This window comes from Salvelinus sp. IW2-2015, linkage group LG4q.1:29, assembly GCF_002910315.2.
Source record: "Salvelinus sp. IW2-2015 linkage group LG4q.1:29, ASM291031v2, whole genome shotgun sequence".
Taxonomy (NCBI): Eukaryota; Metazoa; Chordata; class Actinopteri; order Salmoniformes; family Salmonidae; genus Salvelinus; species Salvelinus sp. IW2-2015.
The window spans coordinates 35,517,627-35,544,222 of NC_036842.1; the positions used below are offsets into that span (position 1 = coordinate 35,517,627).

Sequence of the window (26,596 nt, forward strand, 5' to 3'; positions counted from 1 at the left end):
GACTGGGAATGATTGTTAATTGACTACAGCAATAACCGAGTCAGCAAAGATCCATTCCATCGATTTTAACATTTAAAATCAATATGCATTTGGACCGTGAGGGGAAACTTCTGCATTAAGTAATTGATGTTCCATGGGTTAAAATATTCTGCCTTTTCTTGTCTGTGAACTAATGCCACACACACACACACACACACACACACACACACACACACACACACACACACACACACCTATATCTAGCCACCTCATTGCTCACAATGGTTGATGGGTGGGGTGGGGTTGGGTGGTGATTGGTGGGGCTGGGGTGTGGCTGGTGTTGGGTGGGGTGGGTGTGGGTGGTGATGTGTGGGTGGGGTGGGCTGGTGATGGGTGGGGTTGGGGTGGGGCTGGGGTAGGGGTGGTGATGCGTGGGGTGGGGTGGGGCTGGTGATGGGTGGGTTTGGGGTGGCTGGGGTAGGGGTGGTGATGCGTGGGGTGGGGTGGGGCTGGTGAGGGTGGGGCTGGGGTAGGGGTGGTGATGCGTGGGGGTGGGGTGGGGCTGGTGATGGTGGGTGGTTTGGGGTGGGGCTGGGGTAGGGTGGTGATGCGTGGGGTGGGGTGGGGCTGGTGATGGGTGGGGTTGGGGTGGGGCTGGGGTAGGGTGGTGATGTGTGGTGGGGGTGGGGCTTGGGGTGGGGTGGGCTGGGGTGGGGCTGGGGTAGGGGTGGTGATGGTGGGGGTGGTAGGGTGGTGATGCGTGGGGTGGGGTAGGGTGGTGATGCGTGGGGGTGGGGTAGGGGTGGTGATGCGGGGGGGGTGGGGTGGTGATCGTGGGGTGGGTGGGGGTGTGATGCGTGGTGTGGGGTGGGGAGTGGTGATGCGTGGGTGGGGGTGGTGATGCGTGGGGTGGGTAGGTGGTTGATGCGTGAGGTGGGGTAGGGGTGGTGATGCATGGGGGTGGGGCTGAGGAATACAGAGGGGAGGAAATAGAACACACACAAAAAATCTGATCTTTTCAATGCCTGCATAAGCGTTTGACGTCAACATTTTTTATTTAACTAGGCAAGTCAGTTAATAACAAATTCTTATTTACAATGATGACCTACCCCAGCCAAACCCTAACCCGGACGATGCTGGGCCAATTGTGCGCCGCCCTATGGGACTCCCAATTGCCGCCGGGTGTGATACAGCCTGGAATCAATGTTGTAATCACAGCCAATCATGTCAAATTTCAATGCTTGTCCACGCTGAAATATACTTGAGATTGAAACATTGCAACTGACTAACATGATTTTCGAAACTTGCTAAGCAGTCCATGCATTGTCTGTCTGCTGTGAGCTGTAACTCGACAGTCTATGGAGTTCAAACCTTTGATTTGACTGCTGATCCGGGAAGTCACCAAGGGACATAATCTTCCGCTCCGAGATGTGTTCTCGTAAACAGATTATCTAGAGTTACGATAATAGTATTGTTAATATAGTTACATGAAGACATGGCTAAAGGTCAATCAGATTTGTGAACATAATCCCTAGCTGTATATTGCCACTTTCCATGTTGTCTATTGTCTGTAACTTGTGAGGTGTGGAAACACTTTGTTGCTTTTATGGATTTTGTCTTGTTGCTTTTTGTACTGTCTCTGTGGTTGAAAATTAGCCGGCTGCTTAAAACCGGTACTTTTACTGAAACGTTGATTAATGTGCACTGTCCCTGTAAAAAATAAAATAAACTCAAACTATTAACTTGGTGCGCTGTAAATGGTTAAAGACTTTGGACTCTGTCATGCTTATCAAAGTGTTGCGGGAGTGGAAGTGATTGTTATCTGCAGCCTCACTGGAACTGTGATCAAAGTACATTCACACAGGGTACTGGTGCTCTCAGGAAAGTTGCACTTGTTCGCGCAGTCACGCTGGGAACAACTTTGGTAAAAGGACAGAAAAGGTTGAAGGGATGAAGCAAGAAAAGACTCAGAGGAAGGATTTCCTGGAGAATATCAGTGTTCTGCAAGCGGTGCTGACACTCCCCCTCTTCGGTCCGGCTTGTATTGGGTTGATGGTGTACCTTATGTTTACGTCTCTGTGGCTGCTGCCTACTCTCTACTTCATATGGCAGATAAAGGACCGGCACACACCTGAAAGAGGGGGTAGGAGAACTGCATTTGTGAGAAACTGGAAAGTGTGGAAGCACGTAAGGGACTACTTCCCAATGAAGTTGGTGAAGACAGCGGAGTTGAACCCAAATAAGAACTACATCTTAGGGTGTCATCCACATGGGGTCTTGAGTCTCGGAGCCTTTACTACTTTCACCACGGAGGCCTGTGGCTTTATGGACCTCTTCCCTGGGGTGCGCTCCTGTCTCTGCATCCTGAGTGGCCTCTTCAAGATCCCCCTCTACAGGGAATATGTCATGTCCACAGGTTGTTGTCCAGTCAGCAAGCCCAGTCTCAAGCACCTTCTGTCTAAAAGTGGGAAAGGCAATGCGCTGGTGATTATTATAGGGGGTGCTGCTGAGTCTCTGCTGAGTCTGCCTGGGGTCAACGCTGTGGTTATGAAGCAGAGGAAAGGCTTCGTCAAGGTGGCCCTGGAGTTTGGGGCTGACCTGGTGCCCGTCTACTCGTATGGGGAAAACAATATGTTCCGCCAGGTTATCTTCTCAGAAGGCAGTGTGGGCTGGAGGTTACAGCAACTCTGTAAGAAGATCATGGGCTTTGCCCCTTGTCTGTTCATGGGTGAACGCTGGTTATGGATGCCTTACCACTGCCCTGTCACCATTGTCGTGGGTAGTCCTATCCCAGTGCCAAAGAGGCCTTCTCCCACTCAGGAGGAGGTGGACCACTATCATGGCCTATACATGGAGTCCCTGGCCAAGCTCTTCAATGAGCACAAAGTCAGCTGTGGACTCTCAGACAGCCATGAGTTGCTGATCACATGAGCCAATCATTTTGACAATGTGAATGAGGTGATTTGTCATGGTGTCCTTCTGTCTGTACTGTAGCCCACCGATCTCCACAGTGAGTATGTTTACATGCACGGTAATAATTCTATATTAACTGATCATATTGATTATATACTGATTATGACAGTACTGCGAGTTTGGCAGTAGTCATGATTATCTTAATTGGCGTAAAGTAATAAGCGAAGTAAGCATAAATGGACTAAAATACCTATATTTTATTGCAATCTTTTGAATTATCGGGATTCCTTAATCAGAGTTCCCTAATCAGAGTTCCTTAATCAGAGTTCCTGCGGTGTAATTGATCTGCACATGTGCTTTCATAAGCAGCACGATCCTCCCTCTTTGGCGCATGTGAATTGAATTCATATAATCCGAAAGTATGCATCTACGAAATAGGTTTCACATACAAACTCTATATTTCCGAAGTCAGAATCAAATAGGCTTCCCAAAAAATGATATGATTGCTGTGATAGGACCTTTATTTTTATTGGTCATTTTCTACATTTCTTTAAGTCCCATCAGGCACCCTTATTATCAGCTGTCCATGTAAACAGGATATTTAGGGAATTCTTTCTTCTTGCAAAGCATAACAATGTTTTAATCAAACTATTATATCAATCAGAGTATTCACAACGATCCTATTATTGAATGTATGTAAACATAATCAGTGAGACTACTCGAATGAAAGCATTCCAACGCAGTATCTGATCCAGCGATGTCCCAATCATTGATCCCTGGATCCACCAAGCTGCCTGGCTAATTGGTGCATAGCGTTGACTGTATTTACTGTAATAATGAATTCAAGGGGAAAATGTATGTGCTTTATAGGTAGCAATAATTTAACCATGAATCTGAATACCTTGAATTAAGATCCACTCAATTTCATAACAAACAGTGATTGATTGTGTGACTTAGGATTTATGAAGAAATACTGTGCTTACATGTTGAGTATAATCAATCAGACTTTTTAGCCACCAGCAGCACCTGAGCAATGTTAATCAGGGATCATAACATTCTTTCAAGTATAACAGTTGACTTTGAATAACTTGCGCAGTAGAGCTGCCGAGTACTGACTATTTGCAATACAGTAATATATTTCTGCTGATATGTATTTTAATAAATTTGGCTTGTGGTGAGGGTTCACTTTGACCACAGGATTTTGCCACAATGTATTCATTTATTTAATCCTTCCTGTGAACTGCGAAGTGGATACAGATAGCTGCAGTGAGAGGTTTTAGACATGAACAGAGTGGGAGTGTCTTTCAGTGCTATGATTCACAAGCTGTAGAGATCTATCATAACATTTCAATATTTCTCTCTCATCACATACACATATTAGGCATACTCTTCTCTACAGGACAAAGTAGTTGTTACCCAACTATCCCAATCATCTTTGACATGGAAAATGAATCTACATTTAACATACACTACCGTTCAAAAGATTGGGGTCACTTAGAAATGTCCTTGTTTTTTTAAAGAAAAGCACATTTTATGTCCATCAAAATAACATCAAATTGATTAGAAATACAGTGCAGACATTGTTAATGTTGTAAATGACTATTGTAGCTGGAAACTGCTGATGTTTTAAATGGAATATCTACATAGGCGTACAGAGGCTCATTATCAGCAACCATCACTCCTGTGTTCCAATGGCACGTTGTGTTAGCTAATCCAAGTTCATCATTTTAAAAGGCTAATTAATCATTAGGAAACGCTTTTGCAATTATGTTAGCACAGCTGAAAACTGTTGTTCTGATTAAAGAAGCAATAAAACTGGCCTTCTTTAGACTAGTTGAGTATGTGGAGCATCAGCATTTGTGGATTCGATTACGGCTCACAATGGCCAGAAATAAAGCACTTTCTTCTGAAACTCGCCAGTCTATTCTTGTTCTGAGAAATGAAGACTATTCCATGCGAGAAATTGCCAAGAAACTGAAGATCTCGTACAACGCTGTGTACTACTTACTTCACAGAACAGCGCAAACTGGCTCTAACCAGAATAGAAAGAGGAGTGGGAGGCCCCGGTGCACAACTGAGCAAGAGGACAAGTACATTAGAATGTCTAGTTTGAGAAACAGACACCTCACAAGTCCTCAACTGGCAGCTTCATTAAATAGTACCCGCAAAACACCAGTTCCAACGTCAACAGTGAAGAGGCGACTCCGGGATGCTAGCCTTCTCGGAAGAGTTCCTCTGTTCAGTGTCTGTGTTCTTTTGCCCATCTTAATCTTTTCTTTTTATTGGCCAGTCTGAGATATGTCTTTTTCTTTGCAACTCTGCCTAGAAGGACAGCATCCCGGAGATCATTTATGAAAACCTGCTTCAGAGCGCTCAGGACCTCAGACTGGGGCGAAGATTCACCTTCAAAGGTACTTCAACAAAGTACTGAGTAAAGGTTCTGAATACTTATGCAAATGTATTATTTCAGTTTTCTATTTTTAATACATTTGCAAAAATGTCTAAAAACCTGTTTTTCCTTTGTCATTATGGGGTATTGTGTGTAGATTGATGAGGGTAAAAAGGATTTATTCCATTTTAGAATAAGGCTGTAACATAACAAAATGTGGAAAAAGTCAAGGGGTCTGAATACTTTCCGAATGCACTGTAGACAATGTAAACCATGTTAGCCATTGTGTAGCATTTAGAGTAGAACAAAAGCTGGCTACTCTACCAGACAGCTTAATGTCATGAGTGGTGACAGGTTTTAATTATAAATATGATTCTGCCTCAGTGCTGGACCAAATACACATGTTAAAATCTAAATGATTGCAGTTTTCTGTCATCAAAGCACACATACCTATAAAAATACATAGATAGATATAAATATATACTACAGTAGCCTACTGGTATTCAGTATCTTGAAATGTTCTTGCATCTGGTCATACAAAATGCTTGCCTTTATGCAGGTCATCAATAGACCATCAAATAGAAATTATGAATACATAAATCTAAAAACAGACGAAAAAGAATGCCATTTATAAAATGCAGAAGATTAATTCAGAAGTCCAGAGGGCTGCAGTCCGCATAGCTATAGGCTATACATATACAGGCTACTGTTAATTAGATTCCCAATTGGAATTTTATGCAGTAGCCTATGGAAAATGCGACCTCATCAAATCAAGGTGCTTCTAATGAATATTGGAATTAAATATAAAAATTCCCATTTAAAAGTTAGTCACAACAAACAGGCTAACACCCAATGCAACACTTAAAACAGATAGCCTAGTCACAGGTGTAGGGTACAATATCAAATGTAACGACACATTAATTTAGGTGGCGATTTATCCTTCAGCCTAAAATAACCTATAGTTATAGCCATTTTCTGTTCCACCTACTGAGGTGACCTCACCTCAAGCATATGCTCAATCTCAATTCACTCAACAAGTGAAAAGCCGATATCGATGCCGACGACCCTGTCACAGGCAATCAGACACTATTGCAGAGTATCTTCTCAATACACAAAACAAAACAACCAAATCTTTGAGAAATTAACAGGAAAAATAAGAAAATATTCACAACTATTTAGATGAAAACATTGAGTTTATACCTTTCTCTCCCTGCGAGAACGTCGGATCCATTTCCAGAGTTACACAGGGAACGAGAGGGTTTCGCCCATTCTACCTTCCCCTCTCCCCTTCAATATCAGCACATATTGAAAAGACAAGACAAGGACGAAAAGGAAGAAATGTTGAGAATAAAAGGTTAACTTGGGTCTTCAAAAATGGTAACAATGCAGTCCTCGGTTCAATGAAATTGGCAATGCAGAGAGACTGGCTCCAACCGCTCGGCGCACATCGTTGCGCGTCTGCTGTGTGTGCTAGAGTTTATGGGCTCAACTGGTAGAGGAAATCACCGGGTTCCCCCCATATACACTCCATCATACAGCTAGGGAGGGAGGGGCACCCATACTGAATTTGCGCCAGTGATGCGTTTTTTAAATATATTTTTTCTAGAGCAACAATTGGAAAGTATTGGTCTATTTTTTAAATAGCGACGAAATATATATTTTTGTTTGTATTTGATTAGGACTATATATTTCTCATTGATAGGCTTCTACTGATATAGTCCTATAAGTCCATGGAAGATGGTAATCAATCAAATACGTGTCTACGATGGAATCAGTGAAATTACGCACAGCTTTCTCAAAAAAGTCAGTCTATGGATATTTTTCGATTGATAAAACACTCTGTCAAAACTATTTTTACACAGTCATGCATTTTCAAATCTACAAAACGGAGGCTTAAATGGACTCAATATTGGACTCAAACCATTTCTGGACACAATAAATCCTCAGGGAGATTATGTCATCAGTATATGTTCTCACATTGAGTGGGTGAGGCAAATCAATTTCCTGATTTGATATAAAAATATTTAGAAGCAATAATCCTCTCATATAGATATCTACGCAGATGAGAATAGTCTCCAGATATCTTATTCCCCTTCTCTCTGTGTAATTATCCATACATTGTGTGTAAAAATAGCATATGAAACAGACACAGGGTTCTCAACTGCACCAGATATACTCTGATAATGGCAGGGTTTGTTTTTTCAATTGAAATATATTTATATTTGACTTAAATGGCACTCATATCTGAGCTTTCCATTGGTCCTCATAATGAAGAGTGATCATGCAGGGTTGTTTTACTGTTAAAACAACAGTTATGTTTCCTATTAAGGCTACCTAGCTGGGCAGTTTGTGCTTTGATCTGAAATTGCCCTACGGTGACCATTAACTAAGGAAGCTCCACAACAATCAGTTGGCCCTCTATAACCTTATGTTACAGCCTTATTCTAAAATGGATTAAATTGTTTTCCCCCCCTCACCAATCTACACAGAATAACCCATAATGACAAATTTAAAAAAATGTGTTGACTTTTTGAAAATGTATATATATAGTTTCCTGATCTTTCTTATATCTCTCAGATATAGGACAGACACTTAAAAACAAACTTCCTTTTGATGTTGTTCCATGTAGTGAATGTAATTCAATGTGTTTCTATTGGCTAATATCAGTAATGCCAAATCCACATTTTTTCTTTTTGTTGTTGATACGTTAAGGGATCTTAACATTTTAAATCAAATAGCTAAATGATCTCTGATAAAACAGCTTAGAACGACCCCCCCCCCCCCTTAAGCTTAGACAGGGCTTAAACACTAGAGGGTTAAACAGCATGATTATTACACAGGTGCACCTTGCGCTGGGGATAATAAAAGGCCACTCTAAAATGGGCAGTTTTGACACACAACACAATCCCACAGATGTCTTAAGTTTTGAGGGAGCTTGCAATTGGCATGCTGACTGCAGGAATATCCACCAGAGCTCTTGCCAGAGAATTGAATGTTAATTTTCTCAAAGATGATCAATGGAAACAGGATGCACCTGAGCTCAATTTCGAGTTTAATAGCAAACGGTCTGAATACTTATGTAAATAAGGTATTTCTGTTTTTATTTTTAATACATTTTCACAAATATCTAAAAACCTGGAGACACACGGGAGACATTTCTCACCCAATAAGTATGTCCAGAGCCATATATTTAGAGAGATAGACCAACTTTTAGAATGTTGAATATTGTTCTAATTCCAGACATTCAGTTACATAGCATTGTTAGAATATTCCTCATGTCATGTGAATGGGAAGCTAACATGGCTGCCATAGAATGTTGAAGTGTCATGTGTCATGTAAGTGTCATGTAAATGCATCATAAAGCAGAAACCTCAATGTCCCTACTCTCTAAATACATTGCTCTTATGCAGCGTTCCCCCCCTGGCACCAGACTCAATGGAAATGATTGAGACGGATGCCCAGACGCTATTGCTAAGTGTTAATCTAGGATCAGCTTCCAACTTAACATACCAACCAGAACTATTAGGAAGTAGAAAGAAACATTAGTTTACAGCCACATACAGTATACAGTGCATTCAGAAAGTATTCAGACCCCTTGACATTTTCCACATATTGTTACGCTACAGCCTTATTCTAAAATGTATTTTAAAAATACTCATCAATCTACACACAATACCCCATAATGACAAAGCAAAAACAGGTTTTTAGATATTTGGGAAAATGTATTAAAAATAAAAGCAGAAATACCTTATTTACATAAGTATTCAGACCGTTTGCTATTAGACTCGAAATTGAGCTCAGGCGCATCCTGTTTCCATGTAATTTCCATCCCTGGAATAAGATTTACTTTGCATTAAACATGAATCATCAAAGACAGATCAATCAAAAGGCGTTGATGTTTCAGGGCTGAAGATTGGGCGGCCTGGTACGGTCTGATGAAGAGAAGAGGACAGTCTGTAGCCTACTGCAGTTTTATACAGTAACAGACAGATCAGAAACGGTCAAGGTTGATTGGTTTCAGAATTCAGATAGCTGCGGAGGATACATTTGGTTTTAAATGTCATTGTGTCAAGGCGAATGGAGAACTCTTGAACTTTTGAGCACCCCATCATTCACCATGTAATTGTCTCAATATAAGACTGACGCTAAACACTTAGCATCTGACATTTTGATCTGTGGTGAAAGCATCAGAGATTCTGAGACTGAGCTTTTGCTTGAAGTCACATTGCACCATGCAGGCATCTGTTGAAGGTAACCCTGCCAATCTTTGCCCACAGACTACACGGAGGGAGTGTATATCACACATACCAAACACATTCCCTTCAATGTAGCTATTGGATCATTTTCTAAAATCTGCGAGTCAAAGACAAGCACGCTGAAAGAAAACTATGACGTGATCCCGTGATTGCTTCAATTAAGGGCTGCAAGAAACTGAATCCAATAGTTTGTCAAACCGTCTTGGGATGTTCCCTGGGTGTTTACCCTCCTGTGAAGTCTTCGGGACGTCTTCGGGACATGGAAAGACAGGGAACGTTCTCGGGTTCTAAGAAATCCGCAAAGGGGTCCCGATATCGTTCTCCTTCAGGCCACTTTGTGAATCATTGATGAGAAATACCCCTCATGGTCCATTTGTTATAAAGTGAGCATGATTCATTGGCAGTCTTGGTCGTGTTCTGCATTAAGCTACTATTTCATGTTTTTCATGCTTTGTTCTATCGAACAAAAAGTGGTTTGGGATACTGAGGGAACTCTTCTCCACATCTCTCTCTACTGGCTGTCTTTGAACATGTGGAGCCTTGGCAGCATAGCCATCTCTTGCACTATCGTTCAACCACCCCAAGATAAAAGGAGCATCAAAGACCTTTCCCCTACACTCACTCCACTGGTGGGTTGCCGTGTACTGTACTCGCAGTAATACATATTAAATATAACACATGAATTATTAAACCTGATCTACGAGACACTCAAGCGAAGTGCTGAGGCACTGCATACTGAATTGATGGGGTACGCCAAGGGAAAATTAGCAAGTGCTTCCCGATAGTTGATATGCATAACGTGTGTGAATTCCAGAACTCATTCCAGGGGCGTGGAGGAGCGTCGGTGATGCATCTCTGCGTTCATGGTCGATATTGCTCAAGGGGCCAGGGTTCCAGGTCCAGAAGCACGTCTTTTGACTGGTCCTACAGTTTTGCATTCGGTACTGCAGTTTAACTGACGCCTGGTCCAGAAAGAACATTTTCATAGACGGCCACATAGAGAAATCAGATTTGAACAATAGTGGAAAAAGTACCCAATTGTCATACTTGAGTAAAAGTAAAGAAACCTTTATAGAAAATTACTCAAGTAAAAGTGAAAGTCACCCAGTAAAATACTACTTGAGAAAAGTCGAAAAGTATTTGGTTTTAAATACACTTAAGTATCACAAGTAAATGTAATAGCAAAAATATACTTAAGTATCAAAAGTAAAATAATAAATAATTTCAAATTGCTTATATTAAGCAAACCAGACGGTACAATTGTATTTCGTTTTAATCTACGGATAGCCAGGGGCACACTCCAACATTCAGACATCATTTACAAACGAAGCATTTGTGTTTAGTGAGTCCGTCAGATCAGAGGCAGTAGGGATGACCAGGGATGGTCAGTGTGTGAATTTGACAATTTTCCTGTCCTGCTAATCATTCCAAATGTAATGACTACTTTTGGGTGTCAGGGAAAATTAATGGCTTAAAAAGTATATTATTTTTATATTTTTTTATATTATTATTTTTATCTTTAGGAATGTAGTGAAGTAACATTAAAAGTAGTCAAAATATCAATAATAAAGTACAGATACCCCCCAAAACTACTTAAGTAGTACTTTAAAGGATTTTTACTTAAGTACTTTACACCAGTGGATATGAAAATTCCTAATAGACTCTTTAGTCATCACCTTTGTGCACAAAACATCCATAGATTTTTGTTTTCATCGTTCACAGACGAAGATATCAACATTTTACATTCATCAGATGTCTGCCATGTTTTTGGATAAAGTGATGACGTCGTCGCTGCTACCGCTGCTCCCTGTGCGCAATGAGTGAGCATGTGCTGTTGGTCTGTATAAACCGGATGCAACCCAGATACAGACAGTCCATGAATCGGCGTATGCAACGTGAGTAGATTACCTTGAAAACAACTAGGCGGACATCTTGGACGCGGTCTCCAGTTCTTATTATGCATCAGTGATATTGCTAAGCAACAACACTACCCCAGCCAAGAGAGTGAAAATGCCTAAATTAATTTGCATTGCCAGATAATTAATTTGCGATGAGAATGTACTCTAAGAGTAATCCGTGGGTAGAAATCACTACTGCTGCCAGTTAATAGGCACTAAGTGTGAACAATTTAAAAACGCCTTTACTTGGGGTCCGGATGAGTCATAATTCAGACGTCTAATCGATAATCTAATAAGATTTGGGCGGGAATATGGCTTAGATATAGCAAAACTCAAGAGAAAATCAAGACGTCTGCATTCACTTAGCAGATGATTAGATAATACAGTACTTAAACATTAATGATTAGATTGCCTTTGTTACTGTTGCCTAACATACCATAATGCTTTAGCTACTTAAATTCAATGTTGGCTTAGGAAATTTTAATAGCTTCATAAAAGCCCAGAAAATGTAATATATAAAACTCTTAATTTCAGATGTAGCATACATTTTCCAAAACCAGCAGTAGTACACAGAGAGACAAAACACATGCAAAACAAATCAAGAATAACACTTATATTCAAGTCACACGCCTTGTCACAAAACTAAGTCTAAAAAAAGCTAGATACAAATGAATAAATTCTAGTCAAGTCATTGGTAATGATGGTATAAGCCAGATATAAACAGACCCTTGTCTATCTCCCCGACATCATCATCACCCGGTAACACAAAATAAATCAGGAAAACCAAACGGAAAAGAGCGTTGAAAGAACAAAAACAGTCAAAAGTGTTACAACAATATCAGTTGAAAACAGGTCGAAAAATGTCTCGAAAGCGGAACCGGAAATAATTTCCCCGGAAAGCACATATTTCCTAGTAGGTCAGGTTTCATGTCCCATAAAACTATAGTGGCCTGAGTTGGACATCAGGGTCTGGGGGGACAGAGTATAAGGGACAGAGGGACACACACAGTGGGCTTTTTGATTAGATGTGCGTTAGCCCTAGTGTGAGAGGCAGTGCGTCAATATCTGCAAGTATCGCTTTTAGCTTGTGGATGGATCTTATCTGCAGTGGGGTGGGTGTATGTGTGACCTTGTGCGTCCTCAGGAGCGAACGTACAGGAGTTCAAAAACCCTCAGACAGCCTGGGAGATGTTAATCAGTGTCAGGACAGCTATTCTATTTGTGATAATGCCTCCACCCATCTGAATACACACACTCCCCATATATCTTATCACTCACTCATTCACACATGCAGGGACACGCACACACACCACACAACACACACACACCCACACACACACACACACCACACACACACACACACACAACACACCACACACACCACACACACACCACCCCACACACACACACACAACACACACACACACACAGAATCTGAATCACAGCAACCTGGGTGGTGTATTTACCCTGTGAGACACCCTACAGGAAAACAATTACATGTTAACATTAAATTACATTTTTAACAAGCTGCATGGTGTCGTTGTAATTACCTGCTCAAGGATGGGAGAAAGATTTCACCTCTGCATTTTAGAGATGATGATAAATGAGGTCATAGACAGTAATCCCCAACATCCCCAATATACTGTATACCGCAATAATCCCCATTTGAATGCCTTTCTGACTCATCACCAATTGAAATCTCCCATCTAATTTGTGAAACTCTGCTGATCCCTTCAACCCAGTCTGAGTTATTAGTATTAATAACCATCTAATCCACTCATTGTCAGTGCAGAGTCACATTCAGTGACCACCCTTCTCCCCCTTGATCTGAAGGTCAGAGCATCAAGTGATTAGTTACTGGGTCCTATCTAAATGTGCTGAGATCCAAACCATAGACAGCTTGCTATCATCTTGTCTGCATCCCAGTGGCACCCTATTCCTCATATAGTGCACTAATTTTGACCATGGCCCATAGGGGCTTTGGTCAAAAGAAGTGCACTATGTAAGGAATAGGGTGTATTTTGGGACACAGGCCTTCTTCTGTATACTATGCCATGAATCAGCCAGTAATAGCAACATCACTGTTTGCCCATTGAGATTTGAATTATAAGTCCATAAGTTATCCCAAAAGGGAATGCAATGTATTCATACGAACTGTGGCTATCGCCTGTTCAGAGAGTTCTGCACCAATGATTAGGTAGGGCCCTCTACCTGGGCAGACGCTTTGAGTTTTCCTGTATCAGCAAAGAGGAGCTGTTATGTAACTTTTACACCAGTGGTATTAAAGAAGGTGATTGCTGACTATAGCCCATTTATAGTTTTGGATATGTTTTCAGAGGATGTGCGCCCTTCATTTGATCCATTTGTCGAATAAAAAATTACATTGGATCAGAGGCGTCATGCCCATAGGGGGCACAGGGGCATGTGCCCCCTCAGATTTGTCCTGTTAATAATATATATTTACATGTTCTTGTTATTTCTCTGTAATACTACTATCAATCTAGCAATTTTATGAAGTTTTCTTTATCTAGCTTAGCTAGGTTCCCAATCTCCCAACCTCATAACTAGCTACCAAGAAGCTATTTCACTCAAGTTAGAGTAGCTAGCTTGTCTATCTTAACTGGCATGCCTGCTAGAAAGTTGGTAGACTTTAGAAAAGCAAGCAATAACTAAATGTACTGAATAAAACACATTCCTTGCAGAGAAGCATTTATAAAGAAACAAAAATATATACGCAACATGTAAAGTGTTGGGCCCATTTTTCATGAGCTGAAATAAGGTACCAGAAAGTTTCCATACGCACAAAAATATTATTTCTCTCAAATTTTGTGCACACATGTAACGATTGATTTCCCCCTCTTCGTCTGAAGAGGAGGTGTAGGGATCGGACCAAAATGCAGCGGGTGATGAATACATGATGAATTTATTTAGACAAGACGAAACACAAAGTACACTTGAATAAATTACAAAATAACAAAAACGACGTAGACCGACCTGAACATAAGAACTTACACAAAACGAAGAACGCACGAACAGGAACAGACTAGACAAACGAAACAGTCCCGTGTGGTACAAACACTGACACGGAAGACAATCACCCACAAACAAACGGTGTGAACAGCCTACCTTAATATGGTTCTCAATCAGAGGAAACGTCAAACACCTGCCCCTAATTGAGAACCATATCAGGCAACACATTGAACCCAACATAGAAACACATAACATAGACTACCCACCCAGCTCACGCCCTGACCATACTAAACAAATACAAAAACAACGGAAAACAGGTCAGGAACGTGACAACACATATCACGGCATATCACGAAGGTGATTAAACAGCATGATCATTACACAGGTGCACCTTGTGCTGGGGACAATACATGGCCATTCTAAAATGTGCAGTTATGACACATAACACAATGCCACAGATGTTTCAAGTTTTGAGGGAGCGTGCAATTGGCATGCTGACTGCAGGAATGTCCACCAGAGAATGTATTTTTATATAGCATAAACCGCCTCTAACATAGTTTTAGATCATTTGGCAGTACGTCCAACCGGCCTCACAACTGCAAACCACTTGTAACCATGCAGCCTAGGATCTCACATCTGGCTTCTTCACCTGCGGGATCATCTGAGACCAGCCACCCGGACAGCTGATGAAACTGAGGAGTATTTCTGTCTGTAATAAAGCCCTTTTGTGGGGAAAAACTAATTCTGATTGGCTGGGCCTGGCTCCCTAGTGGGTGGGCACTTATATTTTTGTTCAGTATAGTTTCTTAAAAAAATAACCAACCGGTCAGGAGAACACCGATAGTTCAAGAGGTATGCTTAGATATGCAGAAAAATATGCAATTTTTTTTTTTACATAAAATTAAGGATAATGATTATGCCTCTAGATTGCAGGAAAACGCTTTTTCAGGTGTTTGAAAAATTCTAAATTCTACAACCTTTGGACAACCCACCCAGCCATCCTCAAGTTCTTTGTGTCCCCTCAGATTTTTGGGGTGCATGGCACCCCTGCATAGGATGTAATTTACTTTACACAGAATTAATAAAATATTTGGCCATCTGTGCTCCCTCCAAAGATTATTGGTGCGTGACACCTCAGCATGTTATCAAAGTGCATTTGGTCACACGAGTACCATTAGTCAAATGGACCTCCTATGTCAGTCATCTATCTTGATGAAGACAAGGTTAGCTTTTCCCATCTGGAAACATGATACTTTCAATTACAACCTAATAAGAACCATCAACAGAGGGACTACATTTGCATTAATCAAGTTCTTCTGAATAAGGTCCTTGTTAGAATGATTCCTTTACGAATAGACCATTACGGCAACAGAACCATCATGTCTGCTAGCTAGAGCGAGCGAGGCTATCATAGCCCTGACAGAAAGCTGTAACAAACTGGCTTCGAGTGTTGGACGAACGTGGAGCACAGACATGGGTTAAAATCTTTTTCAAATCTTTTAAATACTTTTAGTGTTTTGCTTTAGCCTGTCTGGCATGCCAGATGGGCGGGGTTTGCAGTTCTGTGACTGTTTTATTGGTTCCATTGCACCAGGCAAGCTCAATGAATTCCAACTCAGGTCTGGAGGACAGCTAGGCTAGCTAACGGCGAAATTAACACCGCAAGGATGAATTGCCTGAAAGGTCGACAGTCAACTAAACCTGTCCATCCACTGAACAACGTGTCTTTTGTTGGGAGACTGATAGTTTCAGTGAACATGAGAAAGAGCCTAATACGTTTGTGTGCCTGTTACCTCATTACACTGGCCATCTTTGAGCATTTGAAGGTGATAGATAAAGGACAAAGGACAAAATCGTCTTTCCCTCAAACAGGGAGAAAGAAAAAAAAGAGGTTGCTTCTGATTAAGGCTGCTACAGAGAGGAATACATCAAATAAAAATCTAATCAAATGTATTTATATAGCCCTTCTTACATCAGCTGATATCTCAAAGTGCTGTACAGAAACCCAGCCTAAAACACCAAACAGCAAGCAATGCAGGTGTAGAAGCACGGTGGCTAGGGAAAACTCCCTAGAAAGGCCAGAACCTAGGAGAAACCTAGAGAGGAACCAGGCTATGAAGGGTGGCCAGTCCTCTTCTGGCTGTGCCGGGTGGAGATTATAACAGAAATGGCAAGATGTTCAATGTTCATAGATGGACCAGCAGGGTCAAATAATAATAATCACGTGGTTGTCGAGGGTGCAACAGGTCAGCACCTCAGGAGTAAATGTCAGTTGGCTTTTCATAGCCGATCAATACATACAGTGGGGAGAACAAGTTTGATACACTGCCGATTTTGCAGGTTTTCCTACTTACAAAGCATGTAGAGGTCTGTAATTTTTATCATAGGTACACTTCAACTGTGATAGAGGAATCTAAAACAAAAATCCAGAATCACATTGTATGATTTTTAAGTAATTAATTTGCATTTTATTGCATGACATAAGTATTTGATCACCTACCAACCAGTAAGAATTCCGGCTCTCACAGACCTGTTAGCTTTTCTTTAAGAAGCCCTCCTGTTCTCCACTCATTACCTGTATTAACTGCACCTGTTTGAACTCGTTACCTGTATAAAAGACACCTGTCCACACACTCAATCAAACAGACTCCAACCTCTCCACAATGGCCAAGACCAGAGAGCTGTATAAGGACATCAGGGATAAAATTGTAGACATGCAACAGGCTGGGATGGGCTACAGGACAATAGGCAAGCAGCTTGGTGAGAAGGCAACAACTGTTGGCGCAATTATAGAAAATGGAAGAAGGTCAGATGACGGTCAATCACCCTCGGTCTGGGGCTCCATGCAAGATCTCACCTCGTGGGCATCAATGATCATGAGGAAGGTGAGTTATCAGCTCAGAACTACACGGCAGGACCTGGTCAATGACCTGGAGAGAGCTGGGACCACAGTCTCAAAGAAAACCATTAGTACACACTACACCGTCATGGATTAAAATCCTGCAGCGCACGCAAGGTCCACCTGCTCAAGCCAGCGCATGTCCAGGCCCGTCTGAAGTTTGCCAATGACCATCTGGATGATCCAGAGGAGGAATGGGAGAAGGTCATGTGGTCTGATGAGAACAAAAAAGAGCTTTTTGGTCTAAACTCCACTCGCCGTGTTTGGAGGAAGAAGAGGATGAGTACAACCCCAAGAACACCTCCCAACCGTGAAGCATGGAGGTGGAAACATCATTCTTTGGGGATGCTTTTCTGCAAAGGTACAGGATGACTGCACCGTATTGAGGGAGGATGGATGGGGCCATGTATCGCGAGATCTTGGCCAACAACCTCCTTCCCTCAGTAAGGCATTTGAAGATGGGTCATGGCTGGGTCTTCCAGCATGACAACGACCCGAAACACACAGCCAGGGCAACTAAGGAGTGGTGCCGTAAGAAGCATCTCAAGGTCCTGGAGTGGCCTAGCCAGTCTCCAGACCTGAACCCAATAGAAATCTCTTGGAGGGAGCTGAAAGTCCGTATTGCCCAGCGACAGCCCCGAAACCTGAAGGATCTGGAGAAGATCTGTATGGAGGAGGGCCAAAATCCCTGCTGCAGTGTGTGCAAACCTGGTCAAGAACTACAGGAAACGTATGATCTCTGTAATTGCAAACAAAGGTTTCTGTACCAAATATTAAGATCTGCTTTTCTGATGTATCAAATACTTATGTCATGCAATAAAATGCAAATTAATTACTTAAAAATCATACAATGTGATTTTCTGGATTTTTGTTTTAGATTCCGTCTCTCATAGTTGWAGTGTACCCATGATAGAAATTACAGACCTCTACATGCTTTGTAAGTAGGAAAACCTGCAAAATCGGCAGTGTATCAAATACTTGTTCTCCCCACTGTACATCTAGCAACCGCAATGGAAATAAGGGACAGGGTTCATTCACATTTTGACAGATGGAATTTCATGACTTTTCCATGACTTCTCCATGACTTTTAAGCAAATTTCCATGGCCAACCATTAGCAGCGTCGTTATGTATGTATAAAAATGTATGTGTAATGTGGTATTGACACTGGGATGCTCCTCTCTGATCCCATGTTCCATGTCCTGTTGTTGTGCTAGGCACTTAACCCCCTCACAAAGTAAAATACCTGTTAGGGCAACTGTATAAAACATGTGGTTAACCCTCAGTCTGGAAAGTGGGTGTGCAGGCTTTTGTTCAAGCTCTGCTCAAATACAGGTAAACTTCCATTTGTTATTCATTTTCAAGAGAAGAAGACATTTGAAACCCAATAGATCAGCACAACCCTCTCAACTAGCACACCAGTTTATTAGTGCCCCAAATCACTAGCTGGTTCCATCTCTGTTTGTCAATTAAGCTAGTAGCTAGCAGGCACGTTGAGCAGGCAGGACACGTTAGCTAAATCATCTCATCAAGTCACTGGCGAGTGGCTAAGTGCTTCTGTGCCGTTCTGTTTTTACACCCTTCTCACTATCTATTAGTGGAGTGTGTGTCTGGCAGTGTTTCAGAGTGAATCATGTTACAAAAGAGGTCATGGAGGGACACAAGATACTAACGAATGGGTTTTGAACTTTGGAATATTGAAAAGTGGCAGTTGGGATGCAAGTGCACATCGTCTCAATTCAAATTTTTCCCAAAACAGGCAGACTCAAGTGATCACTATCAAACACATCAGCAAGTGGTCACTTGATAAAGGGCTTAGGGGCAAGGTGTTATCTCAATATAACATTGGCGACTTGTCTTATGTAAAAAAGTCCGTAAGCTCTGTACGACTGGAAAGAGCCTAATCAGTGCAGCTGTTTCTCCATGCATGAAAATTCTCCCCAGGTGTTACCATCCCGTGTTAGTGGACAATATCAAAATGAAAACCAAAACTTCAAATATACAATAGATCTAGGAACGTAATAGCTTCCATAAGTCTCCCAAAATTATGCTATTTACACTTTGTAGTGTAACTTTTACACTAGAATCAATGTTTCTGATTAATATCTATGACACTTTTTATTTTATTTTACCAGATAATTTTTTTTGGGGGGGGGTTGAGCTGGTCTTTAACAAAACCCACTACCATTGGTCTCAAACCAGGAAGTGAACTTATTCATTTTCAAGAGAAGAAGACTTTTGAAATCGAATCAATTAGCCCACTTGTTAACAAAACCCNTACCATTGGTCTCAAACCAGGAAGTGAACTTATTCATTTTCAAGAGAAGAAGACTTTTGAAATCGAATCAATTAGCCCACTTGTTAACAAAACCCCTCCCATTGGTCTCAAACCAGCAAGTAAATTTCCCATCGTGTTTACATCTGCACTTGTGGTTTCAATTCCTATTCCACAGCTTTCACTTAGACTCCCGCACGGCTGTTAGAAGAGAATAAGAAGGGATCTATTTATTTTTAACAGAGTGTGTTCAGCGAGAGGTGTGTGTGTATTTGCTTAATGTTGAGGCTTCGCTGCAGTAGACTGTTACATAACTGTTCCAGGAGGGCCCAAGCAGTATCTACTGAGCCTGTATCCTGCCATATTCCGTGCTCGGAATATTGCTAAATGTCACTGTATCTCTGAGGTCCTGGCACTTGAACAAATACATAGAGAAACATTTGAAGGGTATCTCAGTAAATAAAAAGGAAAATGTCTACACGTCAACGTGATAGGCCTAAATTACCCCGGACAATATCGTAACAGCATCATGAGCATAAAATTATCATGAAAAGATTCTGCTACATAAAGACTTTATAAATTAGTGTCTCCAATGTCTTCAAGTGCTGCTAAGGAACTCCCTGAGTTGATTTCAAGAAATGGAAGTTAATACTGTAACAGCATAATTACAACACCCTGATAAAAATATACTGCTGCATCATAAAGACTTTAACAACAAATGATTTGAACCCAAGTAATGCCTCCAAGTGCTGGCACTCCCTGAGTGGATATTGAAAAATAGAACTTGGGGAACAATAAGGGGCCTGAGGAGGAGGAATGAAATAGTTAATTTGACATGCCTTCTTCCACAATGGAGTAGTAATTGGTTTTCTGTCTTACAGCGGGAGCTACACTGAAATTAGCCAGGCAATTAAGACCACTCGACAATAGGTGAGGAATCCCCATTGCCTTAGACAAGGGGGATCTTCTATTCTGCAACTTCTTTAGTATACTTAATATATTCAACCTTGAGAGAACATAAACTGAGCCAAGAAATCTGTTGCACTGGGGTTTAGTTGAATAGGGATTATATTGCAGTATGACTGTTATTCACTGTCGAGAGCTGAGAGTGGAATCTCATTCTTATGAACTGCAGAGCCAATGACTGGCAATAAGCGCAATAGACTCTGGCTTGTTGCCATGGCAATGTTAACCACAGGTCCCTCCATGCTCTGCCACACGCACCACTCGTGAAATTTTAATATTTCATCCACATCTTTAAGAGGCCGATCCTATCACACACCTGGTGTAGAATGTAATTACAGTGGACAGTGTATACAAAACCACTCCAACTCATGACTATGACAAACAACTGGCCTAACTGAATGTGGACGGGATGGGAACACGAGGAAGTGGGTAGCCTCACTGGGTCATCCACTAAGTGGGGACTTGGTATGGAACAAATACAGAAGTTCTACACACCAAGTGGGGACTTAGTAGCACTATAACAAAGGAGAGATACGAGCAAACTCACTGAAGAGAAAGCTATAAAGAAAGGTCTCACCAGTCCAGTGGCCAGACTTGTAGCATTCATGCAGATACATGTACACAGTTGAAATTGGAAGTTTACATACACCTTAGACAAATACATTTAAACTCAGTTTTTCACAATTCCTGACATTTAATACTAGTAAAGATCCCCTGTCTTAGGTCAGTCAGGATCACCACTTTATTTTAAGAATGTGAAATTTCAGAATAATAGTAGATAGAATGATTTATTTCAGCTTTTATTTCTTTCATCACATTCCCAGTGGGTCAGAAGTTTACATACACTCAATTAGTATTTGGTAGCATTGCCTTTAAAATGCTTATCTTGGGTCAAACGTTTCAGGTAGCCTTCCACAAGCTTCCCACAATAAGTTGGGTGAATATTGGCCCATTCCTCCTGACAGAGCTGGTGTAACTGAGTCAGGTTTGTAGGCATCCTTTCTCGCACAAGCTTTATCAGTTCTGCCCACACATTTTCTATAGGATTAAGGTCAGGGCTTTGTGATGGCCACTCCAATACCTTGACTTTGTTGTCATTAAGGCATTTTGCCACAACTTTGGAAGTATGCTTGGGGTCATTTGTGACCAAGCTTTAACTTCCTGACTGATGTCTTGAGATGTTGCTTCAATATATCCACATAATTTTTCTACCTCATGATGCCATCTATTTTGTGAAGTGCACCAGTCCCTCCTGCAGCAAAGGACCCCCACAACATGATGCTGCCACCCCCGCGCTTCACGTTTGGGATGGTGTTCTTCGGCTTGCAAGCCTCCCCCTTTTTCCTCCAAACATAACGATGGTCATTATGGCCAAACAGTTCTATTTTTGTTTCATCAGACCAGAGGACATTTCTCCAAAAAGTACGATCTTTGTCCCCATGTGCAGTTGCAAACCGTAGTCTGGCTTTTTTATGCCAGTTTTCTACTGCCGGTACAGGGCACGGAACCCCACCGATCCTTCACGACTGGACTACGACGTAATCTGCTCGAGGGGGTACTCAACTGGCCTCTACATCGCGACGTACCCTGAATGCCCATCTGCTAGCCGTGGCCCGCTAGCCTGCTAGCCGCGGCCGTCGAGAGCATATTGGACTGTTAGCTGAATAGATCCATCGGCCAATTTCTTGGGCCACTATACCTATTTTGCCAATTGGACTTGGACCCCTCTGCTACTCGGGACCCGACTAATCCATCACGACTGGTCTATCGACGTCACTGCACGTGGAGGCTAAAACAGACTTTCCTCCGTCGAGAAGTGCCTCTAAGGCCCTTCTACTAGCTTGCTAGCCCCGGCCTGCTAGCTGTCTGAATCACCATGTCTCCAGCCAGCCCAACCACTCACTGGATCCCTATGATCACCCGGCTATGCATGCCTCTCCCTAATATCAATATGCCTTGTCCATTACTGTCCTGGTTAGTGATTGTCTTATTTCACTGTAGAGCCTCTAGCCCTGCTCAATATGCCTTAACCAACCATTTAGTTACACCTCCCACATATGCGGTGACATCACCTGGTTTAAACGTCTCTAGAGACAGTATCTCTCTCATCATTACTCAATTCCTAGGTTTACCTCCAATGTACTCACATCCTACCATACCTTTGTCTGTACGTTATGCCTTGAATCTATTCTAGCGCACTCAGAAACCTGCTCCTTTAACTCTCTGTTCAGAACGTACTAGACGACCAGTTCTGATAGCCTTTAGCCGTACCCTTATGCTACTCCTCCTCTTGTGATGTAGAGGTTAATCCAGGCCCTGCAGTGCCTAGCTCCATTCCTACTCCCCAGGTCCTCTCATTTGTTGACTTCTGTAACCGTAAAAGCCTTGGTTTCATGCATGTTAGCATTAGAAGCCTCCTCCCTAAATTTGTTTTATTCACTGCTTTAGCACACTCTGACAACCCGGATGTCCTAGCCATGTTTGAATCCTGGTTTAGTAAGACCACCAAAAACCCTGAAATTTCCATCCCTAACTATAACATTTTCCGACAAGATAGAACTGCCAAAGGGGAAGGTGTTGCAATCTACTGCAGAGATAGCCTGCAGAGTTCTGTCTTATTATCCAGGTCTGTACCCAAACAATTCAAACTTCTACTTTTAAAAATCCACCTTTCCAGAAACAAGTCTCTCACTGTTGCCGCTTGCTATAGACCACCCTCTGCCCCTTGCTTTGCCCTGGACACCATATGTGAATTGATTGCCCCCCATCTATCTTCAGAGCTCGTGCTGCTAGGTGACCTAACCTGGGACATGCTTAACACCCCGGCCATTCTACAATCTAAGCTTGATACCCTCAATCTCACACAAATTATCAATGAACCCACCAGGTATAACCACAAATCCGTAAACACGGGCACCCTCATAGATATCATCCTAACCAACTTGCCCTCCAAACACACCTCTGCTGTTTTCAACCAAGATCTCAGCGATCACTGACTCATTTCCTGCATCCGTAATGGGTCTGCGGTCAAACGACCACCCCTCATCACAGTCAAACGCTCCCTAAAACACTTCAGCGAGCAGGCCTTTCTAATCGACCTGGCCCGGGTATCCTGGAAGGATATTGATCTCATCCCGTCGGTAGAGGATGCCTGGTTATTCTTTAAAAGTGCCTTCCTCACCATCTTGAATAAGCATGCCCCATTCAAAAAATGTAGAACCAGGAACAGATATAGCCCTTGGTTCTCTCCAGAACTGACTGCCCTTGACCAGCACAAAAACATCCTGTGGCGTTCTGCATTAGCATTAAATAGCCCCCGTGACATGCAACTTTTCGGGGAAGTTAGGAACCAATATACACAGGCAGTTATGAAAGCTAAGGCTAGCTTTTTCAAGCAGAAATTTGCATCCTGTAGCACAAACTCAAAAAAGTTCTGGGACACTGTAAAGTCCATGGAGAATAAGAGCACTTCCTCCCAGCTGCCCACTGCACTGATGCTAGGAAACACTGTCACCACCGATAAATCCACTATAATTGAGAATTTCAATAAGCATTTTTCTACGGCTGGCCATGCTTTCCACCTGGCTACCCCTCCACCCCCCACAGCAACTCGCCCAAGCCTCCCCATTTCTCAATCACCCAAATCCAGATAGCTGATGTTCTGAAAGAGTGGCAAAATCTGGACCCCTACAAATCAGCCAGGCTAGACAATCTGGACCCTCTCTTTCTAAAATTATCTGCCAAAATTGTTGCGTCCCCTATTACTAGCCTGTTCAACCTCTCTTTCATATCGTCTGAGATTCCCAAAGATTGGAAAGCTACGGCGGTCATCCCCCTCTTCAAAGGGGGATACACTGTAGACCCAAACTGCTACAGACCTATATCAATCCTACCCTGCCTTTCTAAGGTCTTCGAAAGCAAAGTTATCAAACAGATTACCGACCATTTCGAATCCCACCATACCTTCTCCGCTATGCAATCTGGTTTCAGAGCTGGTCATGGGTGCACCTCAGGCACGCTCAAGGTCCTTAACGATATCATAACCGCCATCGATAAGAGACATTACTGTGCAGCTGTATTTATCGACCTGGCCAAGGCTTTCGACTCTGTCAATCACCACATTCTTATTGGCAGACTCAACAGCCTTGGTTTCTCAAGTGATTGTCTCGCCTGGTTCACCAACTACTTCTCAGATAGAGTTCAGTGTGTCAAATTGGAGGGCCTGTTGTCCGGACCTCTGGCAGTCTCTATGGGGGTGCCACAGGGTTCAATTCTCGGGCCGACTCTCTTCTCTGTATACATCAATGATGTTGCTCTTGCTGCTGGTGATTCTCTGATCCACCTCTACGCAGACGACACCATTCTGTATACCTCTGGCCCTTCTTTGGACACTGTGTTAACTAACCTTCAGACGAGCTTCAATGCCATACAACTCTCCTTCCGTGGTCTCCAACTGCTCTTAAATTCAAGGAAAACCTAAATGCATGCTCTTCAACCGATCACTGCCCGCACCTGCCTGCCCATCCAGCATCACTACTCTGGACGGTTCTGACTTAGAATATGTGGACAACTACAAATACCTAGATGACTGGTTAGACTGTAAACTCTCCTTCCAGACTCACATTAAGCATCTCCAATCCAAAACTAAATCTAGAATCGGCTTCCTACTTCACAACAAAGCATCCTTCAATCATGCTGCCAAACATACACTCATAAAACTGACCATCCTACCGATCCTCCAACACTCTACTCAACAAATTGGATGCAGTCTGTCACCGTGCCATCCGTTTTGTAACCAAAGCCCCACATACTACCCACCACTGCGACCTGTACGCTCTCGTTGGCTGGCCCTCGCTTCATACTCGTCGCCAAACCCACTGACTTCAGGTCATCTACAAGTCTCTGCTAGGTAAAGCTCCGCCTTATCTCAGCTCACTGGTCACCATAGCAGCACCCATCCGTAGCACACGCTCCAGCAGGTATATCTCACTAGTCACCCCCAAAGCCAATTCGTCCTTTGGCCGCCTTTCCTTCCAGTTCTCTGCTGCCAATGACTGGAACGAACTACAAAAATCACTGAAGCTGGAGACATATCTCCCTCACTAGCTTTAAGCACCAGCTGCCAGAGCAGCTCACAGATCACTGCACCTGTACATAGCCCATCTGTAAATAGCCCATCCAACTACCTCATCCCCATACTGTATTTATTTATTTATCTTGCTCCTTTGCACTCCAGTATCTTTAGTTGCACATTCATCTTCCGCACATCTACCATTCCAGTGTTTAATTGCTATATTGTAATTACTTCGCAACCATGGCCTATTTATTGCCTTATTTCCCTTATCCTACCTCATTTGCGCATACTGTATATAGACTTTTCTACTGTATTATTGACTGTATGTTTGTTTATTCCATGTGTAACTCTGTGTTGTTGTATGTGTCGAACTGCTTTGCTTTATCTTGGCCAGGTCGCAGTTGCAAATGAGAACTTGTTCTCAACTAGCCTACCTGGTTAAATAAAGGTGAAATAAATAAAACATTTAAAAAAGGTACACCTCCAATTGACTCAAATAATGTCAATTAGCCTAACAGAAGCTTCTAAAGCCATGACATCATTTTCTGGAATTTTCCAAGCTGTTTAAAGGCACAGTCAACTCAGTGCATGTAAACTTCTGACCCACTGGAATTGGGATACAGTTAATTATAAGTGAAATAATCTGTCTGTAAACAATTGTTGGAAAAATGACTTGTGTCATGCACAAAGTAGATGTCCTAACCGACTTGCCAAAACTATAGTTAGTTAACAAAACATTTGTGGGGTGGTTGAAAAACAACTTTTAATGACTCCAACCTAAGTGTATGTAAACTTCCGACTTCAACTGTACATCTATTTTCTTGGACACATTAAAAGCCTATGGTTATAATTTATAATATCATGTGCCAGGATAATACAATAATACAAAACAGAACATTTCATTGGAACCATTATTTTCATTGTTTCATCTCCGACATAAAATAACACTGTACACTACATGGCCTCAGCAGTAAGTCGA

At 42.1% G+C, this 26,596-nt stretch overlaps 1 protein-coding gene and 1 pseudogene across 1 annotated transcript; one reads left to right on the forward strand and one right to left on the reverse strand.

The window, feature by feature from the left end:
- Positions 1 to 255: 255 nt before the first annotated feature.
- LOC111960914 (uncharacterized) lies at positions 256 to 1,763 on the reverse strand. The gene is made up of 2 exons (XM_023983075.1): positions 1,749 to 1,763; positions 256 to 945 (listed from the first exon to the last, which is right to left on the reverse strand). The coding sequence occupies exons 1-2, from the start codon at positions 1,761 to 1,763 to the stop codon at positions 256 to 258; spliced, it is 705 nt and encodes a 234-aa protein (XP_023838843.1).
- Positions 1,764 to 1,797: 34 nt separating this feature from the next.
- Positions 1,798 to 4,106, forward strand: LOC111961913 (diacylglycerol O-acyltransferase 2 pseudogene; annotated as a pseudogene).
- Positions 4,107 to 26,596: the final 22,490 nt, after the last annotated feature.